Source organism: Culex pipiens, chromosome 1 (assembly GCF_016801865.2).
Source record: "Culex pipiens pallens isolate TS chromosome 1, TS_CPP_V2, whole genome shotgun sequence".
In the NCBI taxonomy this organism is placed as follows: Eukaryota; Metazoa; Arthropoda; class Insecta; order Diptera; family Culicidae; genus Culex; species Culex pipiens.
Window position 1 is genome coordinate 65,805,539 of NC_068937.1, and position 18,453 is coordinate 65,823,991.

Genomic DNA, 18,453 nt, shown 5'->3' on the forward strand with positions numbered 1-18,453 from the left:
CGGCACCGAGTGCAACATCCGCTCTGACCACCTCCGATTATCCCGCTTCTCGTCGTCCTCCTCTTCGTCGGCTCCTTCTCCTCACCGTGAAAATCACCTGTCTCGTACTTGTCCAAAACCCGGATGTTTATCTTCTTCAACGCAATCTCGTTGTTCACGCAATTCTTCGGCAGCGCCATCTCCTCGATGATCTCGTTACAGTCCTCGCGGGAATTGACCTTCAATCACCCATCCCGGGCCACCACCACCGAATACAACCGGTGCGAATCCACATTCCTACCTCCCATCCTAAAAAACAAACAAAAATCAATCACAAGCCCCACAAAACACCCAAGCTTTCTTCTTACCCATTCCGGTCGTGGAACAGCTGTTCCTGCAGGAAGCTCGCCTTGTCCTTTTTGAGCACTTCACCTCGTGCCGCACCCGCACCACCCTCCTTCGAATGCGTTCCGCTGCTGCTGTTTGGCTCACGAAGGTTTCCGCGTCCGATTCCTGGCTGCTGCCACCGTCGGCTTTGCTTTGCGTCCTAGACTCACCAGCACAACCGGACCCACCAAAGTGTTTGTTTACATTTGCGACTTAGGCGTACACGGTTACACGAGAACGTCAAAATGAAAGAAATTTTACAGTCGAATTAAAAGGAAAAACTTTTAAATCAGTGAGCAATGAGATTTTCAAAAACTGTAGCAGTAAAAGTTTTCATTTTCAAAACAAGAAAAAAACTTTAAATGTAGCAAATTTTAACAACTTTTTAATTCGAAAGTAAGTTACTTTTGTGATTACCGTAATATTTTTTTGTGTGTCGGGTTATTTTTCAAAAGGTCCTTAGCGCCAGTTGTTAACAAAGCGGTTTTTTAATCGGTTCTCAATCAATTTACGAATAATCAAAATCAAAAATGGTTTGAATTATTCATCTGCACGTCCTTTACATGCTGTTTACAGAAAAATAAATAAAAGCTGATTTGTTTTTGCTTCGGAGGTTCAGAGCCGGAAGAGCTTATCGGGATTTCTCGCCGGATAAAAGGCTAGTACGGAGTTCGGAAGGAAAGGGATCAAGAAACAGCATTACGAACAGCAGAACAAAGGAGAGGGAGCGATTTCTTGGAGCATTTCTTCACCCTCTCTGGCTTGCTCTCGCCGCCGCTGCTGCCCATTTGATTTTTTTCTTGACCGGTTCCTTCCGAAGGGCATATACAGCTAAAAGCTTTTCAATTTTTTGTTTTCGTTGGGGAAAACCTCCGCTAGGTGGCTATCCCTAAACACGTGGCATTTCCCCCTTTTTGTCATCGGTTCTTTTCGGTCGTTCCCCAGAAACGCACCACAGCTAATAATTTGAAAGTTGGAGAACCTAAAAGCTTTCCTGTTGCCAAGTGTGTGTGCCGGCGAAAAAATCGTTCCTGTAGCTGAATTTGTGTGCTAGCGAAAGACCGATCCAAAGAACTTCGTAAATTCTTGCTAACAGAAAAAAAGCTCTTGCAATTTTAAACCACCGGAACTTTCGGAACGCTAAAGTTTGCATTTGCAAACATTTGCAAAAAAATTATTTTATTACTGTCGAGATTTAAACAATTAAACATACAATTAAAAAAGAGAAAACCATTGGCATTATTTTTTGCAGGATTATTCTTGAAATTTGAAAAATAATATTCAATGCCCACCTAACTACGATCATCTTGTATCTTGAATGCGCAGGGTAGGTTAGTTCCCCGTTTCGCCACCATCTCAATAAGGCAGCACTGTTTTGTCTCCCGGTTAGATGAATGAGTGGCAATTCTTCCACCTATACCTATTCTATGCTTTAAGTCATATTTGAACAAACCCTTAACAAACATGAATTATCATAAAATTTCATTATTCATTTCAGATAACAAAACCAAGTTAGCCGTCAGTGCTCTGACATCGCAATAAAGCATAACCTAGGCAATCATGCACGGTATGTATCACTTCTAGCGTAAATCTAGAGTTTTTTTTAATACGTCCTATAAACATATTATAGACAATAATTTATAGGACCTTTCAAAAAACAACTCAAGAAATGTTCTATCTGCAAATCCATGTCCCATAGGGACGTGGCGTTACATCGTGCTGCCATCTGGTTTTTTTAAGTGCAAGTCATCGTCTAAAAATAGACGGCGCCCAGCAAAATAAAGTCGATAAAGTAGTCGGTTCCGATGAGAAAAAGTGGAAAACGTGGTCTAAAAATAGTGACGCAATCCCCCTATGGGTTGTAATAAAATGTGGTTTGACATCAATTTAAGTTTTTAAGATAAATTTGAGCAATTCTCCCTTTTAATTTTTTGTATTTTTTTTATTTGACTCAAGCCTTCCCTATCACCAAAGAAGCCTGTTCGGTCGGACCGAATTGTTTGAAGTTTTGAAGAAAGTGAAAATTTGCGCAGTGTCCAGCCTCAAGCCTACTACGCACTATGGGGTATTTCCTAGGGGCAGGACAACTTGGTCGATAGACTAATAATAGCTTATAATAGTTCGTTGATTGATTTATATTTCGTCAATACTTTAACGCGACCTTACCTGAGTTTGTGGATCCTTGAACCTTTGTCAGATAGAAATGTCAAATTGAACATAAACACAAAAAATTCTGACGGTGAGGATTTTCATGGAAATTTCGAAGGGAAATTTATAAGTGGCAGAAATTGGACATTTCTTCAGCGGGTACCATGCTCCGTCGGCCAAGAATGGTCAAGTTACTTCTGAAACACCAAAGAAGAAAAATGCAGTGGACCGGTTAACTGATTCCGCTACGTTGGAGGATTACCCGAAAAATCATGTCCACCTAATCTAGCTTCCTCCTCTTGCTCCTCCTGCTCCACTTGTTGCAAAAGTAAGAGGCCATGTTCCGGGATCAGAACCCGTCCTGTTGCTTCCTCCAAAAATGAACGCTCGATGAATACTATATTCGTTAAAACGGAGAAGTCTTCTCTTTTTCTACGGAACTTGGACAAATTCTTTGCACAGGCCGGATAACATAACACCTGATATTTAGAGCGCAAAGAAAAACAAAAATGCTAGAACCGGTAACTTTCCGGATTGGTCCAAAATCAATTAAATGGTGGAAGGGAAACAGCTTTCCTTTAAAATACAGCAACGGTTCCGCATTTTAGTATGACCCAAATCCGATCACCAAATGTGGCCAAATGAAACCAGTGTCGAAGGAGAAAAACAATCGGCAACGAGACCGATTGCCTCCTTCTTCAATGTGGACATCATCATGATCATGGCCGCTAGTGGAATAGTTGAAGGAAAACCCGGAAAATCCCGGACCGAACCGTAAATGTTGCCTCCTCCTTCTCCTTGAACTGCACTAAAGGACAACGATGGGTCAAAGTCAAAGCTTTCGCCTACTGTCCTGAATCCTCCTACCGTTTGAATTCCGTCAAACCCGGTCAACCTCGGTTGAAACGCCACATACTCCATTGCGACGGAATCTCCCTCTTCCTATAATCGTATTTGGTCAATCTGAGACTGAACAAAGCATTTTTCTCTCTGGACAAGTTGCCTGTGGTAAACGCAAAAGTAAGGGACCATGTTCCGGTGACCAGGTCTTGTCCCGTTGCTTCCTCGATCATGTAATAAGCAAAACACGGCGTATTTTTCAGGGGGGTAGTATTTTTTGAGAAATAGCAAGAAAACTGTCATATACATATGAAAGTGTGGAACATCCCCGTTCATTTGCGGGGCGAACGAAAATCTTTGGTCGGGAAAAATCAAAGTTATCCTCATTTGAAGCTTTTGAACTTTTTTCCTATGGGGCCAAATTTCGTCTATTTCAATTTAGTATTGTTATAAGTCTACATGGGCATGATTTATGGTTCAGATCATATGATTTCTTATGGGAAATGATGCAAGGAACATTTTTCCTGAAGCACGCAAAGTGATTGAAAATAAGGGAAAAAAGTTATAAAGGTTTTATTGAAAATTTGGGAGATTTTCTGATAAAATTGCACACCCCTTTCCCAAAAACCACAATGTTTTTGATATTCAGATCATTATTTCGATGAATTCTTTTTTGAGAAATGTTTCTGGACCCATTGAGTATATAAATCACTACAGAAAAGTGTAATTGGTTGGGTTTAAGCTCAACTGTATGTCACATTCATGAATTTTGGATTTCACCGAATCAACATATTTTTGTGTGTTTTGGTTATAAAATGTACCGTTTACATTAAATTTTCACTTTTTTTTGTGAGTACATGGTCCACATGATATGTTTTGTATCTAATTGAGACATGCAGTGTAAATACAATCACAGGGTTTCTATTTCTATGCCTTTTGTTAATTTGTATTTCCATTTGGGCTATATTATTTGTATTGAAACTACAGAGTTGAACTTGCAATTATTGGTAATAACATAAATATTGCGTAAAAATCATTAAAAAGTTTAAATGTATGTAAATCTATTAATTTAATCTCAAATAATTGAGCTTAACATACTAAACAAGTCTGGCATCCAAATTTGAAACAACGAACAATACAACAATTAAATTGTTTTGCTAAAAAACACACAAATAATTGATCACAGTGGCAGTGCGTGGCCGAATGGTTACGCTGTCCGCTTTGTAAGCGGATGATTCTGGGTTCGATTCCCATCTACTCCAACCTTCCATCGGATGAGGAAGTAAAACGTCGGTCCCGGCCTTGGTTGTTGTTAGGCCGTTAAGTTATTCCAGGTGTAGGAGTCGTCTCCATGCCATAAGTACAAACAACACACCAAACCAAGCCTACTCCGGTGGAATCGCTGGCGGCGGTTGGACCCGCAATCCAAAGGTCGTCTGTTCAAACACTGGGGTAGAAGGTTCCTTGGAGTAGAAAGAGGTTTGGGTGCTCTCCCCATTCAAGCCTTCGGACTCCTAGGTTCGAGCAGAAACTTGCAATAGAGACCACAAAAGACCTGGGGTCGTTAATGTGGATGGTTTGATTTGATTTTGATTTACAATATTATCACCTGACCTCAATATAAGTACGAGATCTCTTGTGAGGTTTAATAAGACTAATACAAATGTGAAAATCTAATGGAAACGGTGCATTTTATAACAAAAACAAACAAAAATATGTTGATTCGGTTGAAATCCAAAATTCATAAAAGTGGCTTACAGTTGAGCATAAACCCAACCAATTACACTTTTCTGTAGTGATTTACATACTCAATGGGCCCAGAAACATTTTTTAAAAAAGAATTAATCAAAATAATGATCTGAATATCAAAAACATTGCGGTTTTTGGGAAAGAGGTGTGCAATTTTATCAGAAAATCTCCCAAATTTCCAACAAAACCTTTATAACTTTTTTCCCTTATTTTCAATCACTTTGCGTGCTTCAGGAAAAATGTTCCTTGCATCATTTCCCACACCCAAAATTCAGAGTCGAGATAATCGTTCTCTCAAAATTTATTGAGGGCTCAGTGCCAAAATCGATAGAATAATGGTACCAACTCACACCATCATAACAAATGAGTTCATTCGTTAGTTGAATCAATAAATCTCCAACAAGTGTCATACATCGACTTCTGACTACTCCTTGGTCACCAAGCTGTGGTGGCCGAGGCAGCTAAGTCATTGGATTGGTTTGTCAAAGGTCTCTGGTTCGATTCCCGTTGTCGACACTTTTGGTTTTTTGTTTGACGGATGAACTTTTTTTTGCAAATGAACCTCGAGAGAATAGTTCTATCGCCCATCTCGAGCTGTGTTCTCTGCGTCCGTGAATGGTACCACTATTCTCTCGACTCGAGACCATCATTCTCTCAGACTAGCGCTGCCAGTTTTGGGTGCATAAGAAATCATATGATCTGAACCATAAATCATGCCCATGTAGACTTATAACAATACTAAATTGAAATAGACGAAATTTGGCCCCATAGGAAAAAAGTTCAAAAACTTCAAATGAGGATAACTTTGATTTTTCCCGACCAAAGATTTTCGTTCGCCCCGCAAATGAACGGGGATGTTCCACACTTTCATATGTATATGACAGTTTTCTTGCTATTTCTCAAAAAATACTACCCCCCTGAAAAAGACGCCGTGTAAAAATAAACACTCAATGAATATCAATGGGAAAGTAGCGGCAGGAGGAAAACTATCGGCATCTAGACCGATTTCCTCCTTCTTTCACCACGCAAGAGGAAACAATTGGAAGGACATAATCATGGTCATGATCGTTGGCAGAGCAGTTTCATGCCTCTTCGTGCCACATTGTTGGAGAAAAAACGCGGAAATTCTTTCCAACCATTGATATAGAATCCTCCTCCTCATCCTCCGCGAGCCGCATCGTAGGAAACGATTGGTAAACGAATATTTTCTGCTTTCGCCTACGGCCCTGAAATCTCTTCTTGTTTGACCTCCGTCAGCCCGTCATTACGCCGGAGGTTAGGTCTTACTGTGCCCGGATTTGGCCAATATGGAACCGAACAGGACTTTTTTCTCCGAAAATTTCCAAACGGTATCTAAAGAAGATAGTAAAATTTTGTCGCGAACAATATTTTGTTGTTTTCGTCTGTATGTCAAACTGTCAACTGTCAAATCAAGGTGTGCAAATGTAGGTCATAACATTTTCGTTGATTTATTGGCCAATAAATCAACAACAACGTCAATATGTTAACGAATGGTAAATATTTTTACTCTGTACACCCCCTAGGGTATTTCCATATAAGCGAGCGGCCAAAAATATTTTTTTGCTTTTTTGTGACTTTTTTGTGTTGTTTGTACTTAGTATAATGAAAACAAATTAATTTTGATATTTAAAAAAAAAAGTTTAATTTTCGATTTTTTCATATATTTGAGGCCACATGCATTAAAGTGGTGAATTTTAATATTCTTGTTCTGTCTATTTGATGCACGGAATGGCGGTTTATGCTATGTTAAAGTTTCTGATTTACGTTCAATCTCCCTCCCCTTCTTCTTGAGTTAAAATCCATCTCTCTTTGAAGCGTAGGTATACGCGAAATCATTAATTTTCTTGCATGAATCAAAATGTTCAAAATGACATAACTCAAAAAGTGCACATAAGTGCACTTTGAAATTTGGAGACAAAATCAAATTTCAAGCTGCAAAATTTTCAGATCGCACAAATGCACACAAAAAAAGTACTCCATTAACAAAGTTAAAAAAACTAAATTTTGAATAAAAAAATCCATCTTTTTTGATTTTTATTATTTTTTTAGCCTGTAAAAGTGTGTTTTGTAAAATGTTATTGAAAAGTTGAATCAATTATCTTTCTGAATATATATAATGATGCAGGAAAAACTACATAAACAGCTACACAGTACAACTATAAAAAATAATATTTTTTTTGTCGAAAAACATGTTTTTTCTTACCATTTTCGCCTTTGAAGGTCTGCAATTCAGTGAATTTTGAACCTACAACTTTCAAACTCCGGATTTTTCTTAGTTAGAATGTTTATTTTCGAAAAAAATACCAAAAAAATAATTAGAGTATGTCGGTTTTTCGATTTATGGCCGCCTGAAACCCCATAGTGCTAAGATCGCCAAGCCAAACGCATCGACGATCCCCTCGAGATACGCGTGCCGTTAGCGGAGAGTTATGGAGAGCAGAAACGACGAGAGAACGAGAGAGAAAAAGCGCGCGCTGAGCGCGCAGCAACGACGAACAGCATTACAGTTCACGGGTTTGTGCGAGAAATACGTATTAAAGTTTGTTACGAAAATTCTCAAGTGTTTTCATTCCGGAACCTTTCCGCCCAAGCCCAATCACAAACATTTGGTCCGTTCCGAACCGGATAAGTTCCGCGAGCACAGGTTGGATGGAAATCTTCCGAAATCCTGTGGAAGCCATGGTGGAAAAAGTGTGGACACAAGTACATGCCAAGATGGCGGCCTGAAGGGCTCTCGTGACAGGTCGAAAAGCGAGAAACAAGATGGCTGCCAGCGTCTTGTGAAAAAAGTGCAAAAACACAACCAGAAGTGCAAAAAAGTGGTTCCTGCGAAAGGAAGAGCAGCTATAGCCCGGCAAGTGAAAAGTGGTCCCGGGTCGGGACTCCCGGCATTGCTCAAAGTGTGGTGGTGGTATTCTTCAATTCAGCAATGTCGGTGGTTTCGACAAGGATCTGACACGCATGCAGTTTCCTGAAGTCCCAGCCAGAGGCGCTGTCAATATTGTTTACGCGTGGTTTTTGAAAAGGTCGTTGTCGTGGCTGGAGCGGGATTTCCTTCAGATTTTCCGACTATTTCGGATTATTTTCGGAGACACAGAAACACGCGTTGTTTAGGCCCAAAACATAACACAAGACTGTTTATTCTTTTCTCCCTCTCGCGTCAGCCAAGCACACGCACACGACTCAACACCAATGTATATTCGAAGCAAGGTGTGACATTTCCTATTACTAGCTTGTATGAGTATCTTATTTATTCATCGCCTACCAATCTCATCCACTACATCCTCCTCCTCTTCTACTCTCTGATCAATGAAATTACAACAAATACATCAGTGAGAACCTAACCTATACAATATTTTAATTTCATGCAATGGCCTTTAATCTTTTTGTTTTTTTTCTTTTTTTTTATTGCCAGGAAAAGCCTTATATTATCCGGCGTAAAAACCTGAATCTTTTCAAAACAATTTACAATATATTTCTAATCTCGCTTACAATAGTTTCTTTGAAGCTAGATAACAGCCCAACCCAAAATCCAATTTAATATTCTTCAAGTCGTTGTGCACTCATAGCTCAACAGAAGGGGTCGTCCATGCAAAAAAAAACAACGTAACAACAATTTTCCCCAACCCATTACCCACTTAGCCCAACCTAAAAGTCAAATTTTAACATTCTTCAAGTCGTTGTGCACTCCTAGCTCAACTGCAGGGGTCGTCCACGAAAAAAAAAGACGTAACAACATTTTTCCCCAACCCATTACCCACTGAACCCAACCCAAAAGTCAAATTTAATATTCTTCAAGTCGTTGTGCACTCTTAGCTCAACTGTAGGGGTCGTCCAGGCAAAAAAAAACGACGTAACAACATTTTTCCCCAACCCATTACCCACTTAGCCCAACCTAACAGGCAAATTTTAACATTCTTCAAGTCGTTGTGCACTCCTAGCACAACTGCAGGAGTCGTCCATGCAAAAAAACGACGTAACAACATTTTTCCCCAATCCATTACCCACTTAGCCCAACCCAAAAGTCAAATTTAATATTCTTCAAGTCGTTGTGCACTCCTAGCACAACTGCAGGGGTCGTCCATGCAAAAAAACGACGTAACTACATTTTTCCCCAACCCACTTAGCCAAACCTAAAAGTCAAATTTTAACATTCTTCAAGTCGTTGTGCACCCTTAGCACAACTGCAGGGGTTGTCCATGCAAAAAAACGACGTAACAACATTTTTCCCCAACCCATTACCCACTTAGCCCAACCCAAAAGTCAAATTTAATATTCTTCAAGTCGTTGTGCACTCCTAGCACAACTGCAGGGGTCGTCCATGCAAAAAAACTACGTAACAACATTTTTCCCCATCCCATTACCCACTTAGCCCAACCCAAAAGTCTAATTTAATATTCTTCAAGTCGTTGTGCACTCCTAGCTCAACTGCAGGGGTCATCCATGAAAAAAAACGACGTAACAACATTTTTCCCCAACCCATTACCCACTTAGCCCAACCTAAAAGTCAAATTTTAACATTCTTCTAGTCGTTGTGCACTCTTAGCTCAACTGCAGGGGTCGTCCATGCAAAAAACTACGTAACAATATCTTTCATAGTTGATTTGCACACTTGGCACAACTGTATGGGTCGTCCATACTTAAAAATATTACGTATTTAATTTGTTTGAGGCACATTTGTTCTATTCAATACATTCATCGATTCCATTGCATGAGACACACTTGTTCCAACTGCAATTCACCATAAATCTAAATAACGGTTTGTGCCTTGGATACCATTCGTTTTTGAAAGGTCGCATGATATAATTGAAATAAAATAAATTAGCTAAAAGTTTTTACAACATCATTTTCTTATGTTTTTAGGAATACATCAACCTAGTATTCGTCATAGTTGATGTATTATGGATGGTTTTACAATTATATTCATAAAAAATATAATTTCACTAATTTTTTCATACAAAATTTTGATTTAAATGCTAATTTTTCCAAAAGGTTAATTTTCCTAACAAATTCAAACTAAAATAAGTGTTTGAAAAAAGTGTTGATATAAAATGTTTTTCTTACGCTTAAATTAACCAACTCGTGAAAAAATAACATTGAAACATCTAATTTGAACTATTTTAACAATAAATTTACTTTGCACGCTTTTGTACCAAAGCCCTGTGCACGTTTGTGCTAACTCATACAAATTACCTCCCAAAACACACTTGTGCCAATTGCAAGCATGATTTTTTTCGTATTTTCTCTGCCAAAATTTTTCTAGCATTTCAAAAGTTTTTATATTTCACAATGTCTTTAAGTAATGTCAGGTGCATACTTTAAAATTGTTAGAACAATTGTTTGTCGAATAGTTTTCCAGAAACAGTAATTCAAAGTTTAAAAATCGATTTTCTCGCAACTACCAAAATGTCAGTTAGTATAAGAGAGCACACCGCTATCGAGATGATGAAGTTTAAAAAAATAGGAACGAAATTTTATGTTCAGTTATCTTTAACTTTTTGTCATTTCCAGTTGAAACGAAGTATCAAAAACTATACTTTTGATAATTTAAAAAAAAAAACATGGAAGTAAGAAGTATTGTTGAACTTTCGATATTTTTTTCAAAGACACAGTTCGTGTTTTTACTGTGAATCATAATAATGAAATTTCATTTTATAAGTTTTTTTTATTTGTTGTTTAGTTTCTGTATTTACAAAAAAATGTCTATAATTGGTTTTTTTTTTCAATTCATTTTAAAAAAAAAAACGGTGGTTAATATTGACTTTTCTTATAGAATGTTTTTTGTTTGAATTCATTCTTTAGATCAGAAATGCGTATTATTTGAGCATTCTGGAAAAGTCTGGAAAAAAGTCGGGAATTTGAAAATGGGATTTGAGTGGTCACCCTGCCAAAAAGCTTTTCAGTGCTTTCTCGTTGGTGGGACAGAGAAAGTCTTCGATGGCCTTGAACTTTTCTGGGTCTACCGAAACGCCAGCAGGACCTACCACATGACCCAAGCATTTGACGCTATTTTTGGCGAACTCACTTTTCGAAGGGCCGACTATGAGTCCCACTTCGCGCAGTTTCGTGAAAAGAACTTTTAAGTGGCCCAGGTGTTCGTCAAATGTTGTTGAGTGAACCAGCAGGTCGCCCAAATACTTTTCCGTGAACTGGAGGACTTCCGGGCCCAAATGGAAGTCCATGGCTTTTGAGAAGCTAGCCACGGCCGTGTTCAAGCCGAACGGTAGAACGTTGAACACGTAGCTTCTCTAGTATCGTTTTCCCTCGAGTTTCTGCAGCAGCCGTTGAACCTCCGGAGGCTTCTCGTTGTCCCGCTCTAGCACCTTGTTCAATCTCCGGGCATCTAAACATACTCGTGCTTCTCCGGATTTCTTTAGCGTGACTATGAGTGGGTTGATGTACGACGTTGGCGCCCTGGAGATTATGCCCCACTCTTCCATCTTCTAGATTTGGCATCGTAACTTGTCCATGTACACTCAACCCCCGGTGGTTGGTCACTTTTTCGTTTGACACTTTTTTAGTTTGTACCCCGTTGGTTGGTCAAAGTCAAACTAAAAAGTGACGAACTGTCACTTTTTACACGGCGCTTACGCACACTATCAAAACAAACGTTCGGTAGTGTGTGTGAACTCCGTGTAAAAGGGGTGTCAAACTAAAAAGTGACCCCGTTCGTTTGACAACAGTTCGTGTCAAAACATCGGAGTTTGAGTGTATTTGTAGGGTATAGGGTACTGTTTCTGGTTAAAGCCAGAATCGTCGGTCACTCGGATTTCGTGTTCGTATTGGTGAGCTATCCCCGGCTTGTCAGAGAATATGTCTTCGAACTCTCGCAGCAGGTCTTCCAGTTGTGTTTGTTCAGCATCAGTCAAAATCGAACTGCCGAAGAGTGGTGAAGTCCCTCCCGATGTCTCGACCGTTGCGGCCCTATTGACGGCATCTTCGATTCGGTTCAGGGAAAAATGTTCATGTTGACCGTCTTGGACATTGAAGGGGAGCTTTACTTCTTTGTTGTTCAACACCAAACATACCTCTTTTGTGTTGAACAATAGGGAAGCTTGGAGGTGGTGAAGGGTGTCCATACCAAATATCATGGGACTGCACAAGTCTTCAACGACGATTAGTGGTACATCGACAGCTTCCCCGCTGATAAAAAGAGGTAGGAAAATCTGATTGGAGACGGTATTTTTCTTCCCTCCAAAAGCCCCTTGTATGGTATGGTCGTCTTTTGCACCGGCAGCTCACACATCTAAACTCCAATCGCCTTAACTTCTCGGTAGAGGTTACCATCGATGCAGCTGAGTTCACTGCCGCTAACCAGCAAAACCAGCATCGGTCGCTCGCCAATCAACACCTCGATGACTGGCGATTTTTCCACTTTCACGCATGAGTTGTCGACGTTGTCCTCCGCCGGCAGCTCTTCGGGTCCAACAAAAATATTAGCGATGGGATGAGTCTTCGGTTCTGCGTCGTCGTCCGCTTCAGCGGTGGTAGCTCGTACATCCCGGTTGAGCCCCCACGTTGTAATGTAAATTACTTGATTTAGCACTGTTTTAGCGAGTATTCGGAGCAAATTATTAGTTATCCATACATTTTAGGAAAAACTCTTTATTGCGCGATTTCAACAAATTTATTAGCCGATTTAATTCTTCAAGCTTCTGATAGCGATTGGCTTCACTTACCAACTAATTCAATCTTCCCATCCTCTTCCTCACTGTAGAATCCGCCGGGGGGATAAAACTTATCACTTTCGGACCACTTGTAGAATTTAAACAAAGCACTTTTGACTCGCACGCACCAACTAATTTATTCGACCGTTCTCTCCAATTGATCGTGAGCAACTACACTGAGCAAAAATCCCACGGCTTATCGAAGTGTTCTACACATGATCTGACCCTGCTGTACAGAGCACTCAAATATCAATAGCAAAACACTTGAATTTTGGGCACCAAAATATACTGTCATTTCAATAGCAAAACACTTGAATTTGACGAGTTGCGTCACATGAAATACTATATTATATTTATTGATTTTAAATAGCTTTTCTTTCTATAATCAATGCATGTTTGCATGTAAAAGAAATGGATTTCGATTTTTTTTTTAAATAAAGAAGATGTTGCGCAATTAATTTTTTTGGCTGCTTTTATTTTCTAACAACTTCAAAAACAACTTGGTGTGTAAAAATTCTGTAATTTTTTTCGTGCCTGCTTCCTGGGAGGTTCCTCAGCGTCGGCGAGTGAAACACCGGTGCCGGCGGAGATAGAGGCCACTGGAGAATCTTCTTGTTGATGCGGAATTCTCTTTGGTGGAACCGCGGTGGTTCCATCGACTCAAACTGTGCCTTGACCATCCGAATGACGCATAGCTTGGCCCCTGCATCCGAATCTTGCTTCTCACTGGCACCGCTTCCTGGTTCGGCATCTGCAGCTCTTTCACATCCTTCCTGTGAATCATACAAAATACATCCAAAAATCAAAACAAAACCCCACAACAAAAATTCTCTCCCCACTCACCAAATGGGTCCGGAAAGGAACTTTATCACAAAAGTTGGCTTCTATCCGGAAATCCGGGAGACCAAGCCCTTCCGCTGGCCATACGGAGCTCGAGCCCGAGGACGCAGTCTTGTATGGCGATGCTCATCTTCACGGTCACAAACCAATTTACTGGACTGGAACATGGCGGCAGCGAATTCCCGCGGTCTGCGAAAAACGAACACACCGGACGGCCAAAACTTTCAAATGAGGAAACAAAGCAAAGTCTCATGAAGCTGTCGCTAAACTGCATTTCAAATCAAAACAAGATCAATTTCAAGTGTTTTCCTCATCACTTTGAATAGTTCAACACAGTGGGGCAAATTCATGAGCAAAACACTTGAAATTTTTGAGCCACACGAATGAAAATAAGGTGTCAAAAAATACCAAAAAGTCAATCGCCAAAACACTTGAATTTAATAATGGATTGGATTGAAATTGAAACACAAACAAATTAGATCTAAGATGCGGTTTAATTGAATCATTCAAGTGTTTGGGCACTTGGAAAAAAAGGGTGGCGTATTTTCAGTGTAACCCCAGCACTTTTACCGTTCTCTCGTCAAGCCCGCATCCCTCTCCCTCTCTCGTCAATCTGCCGCTCTCGTTCGCCAACTCACTCTCGACCTAGGGTAAAGTGGCTGATTCTCGACTCTACATTTCTTGTGTGCTCTGGAAATAAAAGAAAAGAGTTTTAATGATATATTGCTTACAAATAAAAATGATAAGATACTTCTACCAATTAGCTGAACCGCGCTGGCAGCTTCCTAGCCCTCTTGGGTCGACTAGAACCCGAATCATCCAGCGTTGGAGCATGTTCCCGGCTTGGCAATCTAGATTTCTCGGTTGCAGCGCTCTGGATTTTCCTCGGCCTGCATTCTTCCTGTTTGCGTCGGCTCGACCCACTTCTTCAGGTGTGCCACCGGACGGCGGTAAGTTACGCCATCTCCGTTGACCACGATGGTATCAGTGCCATTTCTCGAAACAACCTTGAACTTTTCGAGATTAAAGTTTGGCTCCAGCTTCCCCTTTTCATAATTCCGCAGCAATACTGTATCCCCTTCGGCTATCTCGGACGTCTTTGCATGTCTACGGTTATCAGCGTAAAGCTTTCCTTTCATCTTCTTGATGGCGTCATCGTCACGGACATTCTCATCCCGGTTCCAATAAGGCTCAGTTCGCAGCGATGGTAGCAGGTCTTTAACTGGTCTTCCCGTTAGCAATTCCAACGGCGCCTTTCCCGTCATAGTGTGAGGAGTGGTGTTGTACATATGGACGTAATCCTTTACTGCAGTACGCCAGCTGATACTGGTTGCCCTTGCAATCCGCATGGAGCGCAGAATGCCCTGATTCAAGCGTTCAACTAATCCATTCATTTGTGGCCAGTAAGGGATCGTACGGACCAGTCGGATGTTCTTACGCAAGCAATACTGTGCGAATTCCTCGCTCGAAAAGGGCGGGCCGTTATCGCACCGTATGGTTTCCGGGTAGGATTGTTCATCAAAAACAGTTTGGAGCGCCTCGATGGTTTTCCCAGCAGTTGTTCCGTTCATTTCTATCACCTTCAGAAAGCGGCTGTAGTAATCAACAATCACCAGGAAAGTACAGCAATCCTTTGCACTGAAGAAATCGATGGCAATGTCCTGCCACGCGCGATCGGGCATTTCCTTCCGACACATAGGCTCTGGTGGTCCTTGAACACTCACAGCGGCACATCCAGCACATTCCTCAATACGATCTCCAATATCACGGTCCATGTACGGCCACCATACGTTCTCGCGGAGCCGGCACCGCATGCTCACTATGCCTGGATGACCTCGATGAGCAATATCCAGAGCCTTCGGCCTGAGGCTCGCTGGTAGCACGATTCGATCGTCTCGAACAACGATGCCATCCAGTATGCCGAGTTCCTTTGAGAAAGCTTGATATTGAAAGAGCATGGAAGGCCAATTTTGGCTTTTTATCGCTTCCATGACCGCAAGCAGCGTTTCGTCCTTGGTCGTAGCATCCCGGATGTCACTTAATGTGATTGCCGTAATTTCATCGCTAACAGCGCACAGATAATGCTCCGATACCTCATCAAAAGGTTCATCTGAAGGCGGGCACAAGCGTGACAGGATGTCTGAAATGTTGCTTGACCCTGGAATGTGATCCATGCGAAATCTGTACGGTTGCAAGCGAAGCGCCCAGCCCTCTGCTCTTGTGCAGGCTCGCTTGCCGTCTCGATGTTTGCCTCCATATATGTATTCCAGGGTTTTGTGGTCCGTATAGATGGTGAAGAACGTGCCAAACAAGTACGAGTAGAATTTCTCCACAGCCCAAACGACCGCCAGGGCTTCACGTTGGGTCTGCGGATAAACTCTCTCTGCCTTCGTCAAGCCTTTTGACGCGAAACTTACAATTCGCGGAGTGTTATCCTGATCCCTTTGTTTGAGCACGGCCCCTAGTCTTACCGGAGAGGCATCAACGTACAGTTCGATGTCATCCTTCGGATCAAAGAATCCCAATCGGCGAACAGTACTAGAAAGCTCGTTCCGAAGATCATCGAAAGCTTGTCGCTGGCTATCTCCAAACACGTCAGTATCTCCTCGCACAAATTGTCGCAACGGCTCCGATCTGGTTGATAGGTGCGGAATAAACTGCCCAACGAAGTTGACCAAACCTAGAAAACTTCGAACTTCCTCTTTAGATTCGGGCTCCCTGAAGTTCCTGATGGATGCGATCTTCTCTTCGGACGGGCTGATTCCAGCAGCGCTAACGTTGTAGCCGAGAATATCCAACTGCCTGACACCGATAAGGCACTTCTGCTTGTTGAGAGTTGCGTTGTTTTCGCGGAGAACCGCCATCACTTCCTCCAACCTTCCATCGTGCTCCTCCTTGGTCACGCCAAAAACGACAATATCATCGATGTACACGATAACTCCTTCTATTCCCGCAAGCATTCCACACATGATACGCTGAAACATTTCGGGCGCAGCATTAATCCCAAAGGTGGCTCACCTTTCAAACCGCATCAAACCCATGCTCGTCATGAAAGTGGTGATTCCACGAGAGTCTGGGTGCAGTTCAACATGGTGGAAGGCTGATGTGATATCCAGTTTTGAGAACCACGTCGATCCTCGAAGCTTGTTAAGCAGCGTGTCAATCATCGGTAATGGGTAGTGTTCTCGTTGGATTGCTTCATTCGGATACTTACTGTATCTTTCCGGGATTAATTCCTAGCGCTTTATGATGTTCTACAAAGTTGTTCCCCGGATCAAAACCTATAAGAAACCTCTATTTTGAGAAAAAATCATAGGGCATAGGAAAACTTTCTCGAAGAAGAGTTAAAAAGTTGAAAATAAATAAATTAATTTTATTGGAATTTCTTAATAACTTCAGGTCAAAAGTGGAACTACTTATCATTAACCAAATGCGCTCAAAATTTCAGGCTAGCTTCTGGGGCTATAATGCTACAAAATTCCGGGCGAGGCGTTCGAAATTGAACACTTTTGTCTTTTTCATATATCCGTGAGCCACGCTAATCTTCATATCAACTTTCTCCTCCATGGCGATGGGAATCCTCAAGTACGCAAGCTTGCGTGGCGGAACACTGTGGTCAATCGATAACTTTATCTGAACGTTCGGGAACTTTGGGAATGCCGGACAGCGCAAATCAACACCGCAAACCTCTAGCCCAACTTTCAAGACTTTCAATTCCTCCGCAGTTCTCTTGCTGAGCAACGACTTTTTGCCACCCTTAACCACGAAGAACTCTGCGTAGGCCTTTGGTTTCGAGTCATTAATCGAGATCCAGGCTTCAAATATAAGCAAAACTTCAAGGGGATCATTACTGGCGTAAGCGGTTACACGGCGGTCACACTGGTATCGCTTCTTGTAAATAGCAGCACTTTCTCTGACAAGCTCATGCCAGCTATCTTCAGTGACAGTGTTAATTGCCGCTCCCGAGTCGATCAAGAAAAGAACTGGGGTCTGATCGATTTTGCAAATGATCGAACCGCTGACACTCGAGTCAACCTGTTTTAAATAACAAAATTTGTTTTTTTTTCTTATATTTTTCGTTTATTAGGGATTCGTATTTAAACCATCAACCCCCCGATTCTACGAGCCCTCTTAACAATCAAATACGGTTTATCATACCTGCTTCTGGCCGTCCGAGTTGCCGTGACGGAACAGTTCCTGCTTGGAATCGTCCTCCTCTCGCACAGCATTCGCTTCAGCCGAGCGTTTCCATGAATAGGATTTGGTTGAACCACTTCCGCGGCCTTCTCATAGCGACTGTTGGGCCGTCTTACACATCCGTTCATAGTGACCAATAAAGCCACACTTGTTGCACTGCGCACTACGTGCATAACACTCACGAGAATCACTGCTGTGACTCCACGAACCACAACGGCCGCACTCGTTGCGAACCTGCTTGTCCTTTCCCCGGAACGACCTTCAGCACCACGATACGGAACATTACGTCCTCCAGCACCACGGTACGGCTCATTACGTCCTCCAGCAGCGCGATACAGCTCATTACGTCCCCCAGGACCTCGGTATGGCTCATCACGTCGTCCTGCGCCACCGTACGGTCCGGCACGTCCTCCCACACTTGATTCCTGCTTCACGTAAGCCAGACTGGTCGACGGCTCCGACCCGAACGGGTGAGACTTAGCTTTTTGTTTGAGCATCAGTTCTCTGTTCAAAGCATAGTTGGAGAGCTCATCCAGGTTCATGACATTTTCAAGACCCTTGTCCCGAACGCGTTCATCACTTGTACCCATCGTTACTTGATGCAGAATCTCCTTCTCTTCACGGT

The 18,453-nt window shown here is 41.8% G+C and overlaps 1 protein-coding gene across 3 annotated transcripts in view; it reads left to right on the forward strand.

Annotated features, from left to right (window-relative positions):
- LOC120430848 (protein lifeguard 1-like) overlaps positions 1–18,453 on the forward strand; it is a 65,899-nt gene that overhangs the window by 25,838 nt on the left and 21,608 nt on the right. For 2 of the 3 annotated variants that reach the window (XM_052706789.1, XM_052706790.1), the window contains exon 2: positions 1,865–1,933. In XM_052706789.1, coding sequence (XP_052562749.1) covers positions 1,927–1,933 — 7 coding nt within the window. In that variant the 5' untranslated portion in view covers positions 1,865–1,926. Of the gene's footprint in view, positions 1–1,864; positions 1,934–18,052; positions 18,299–18,453 lie in introns of those variants that run through there. The other variant, XM_039595974.2, reaches the window with a different exon arrangement.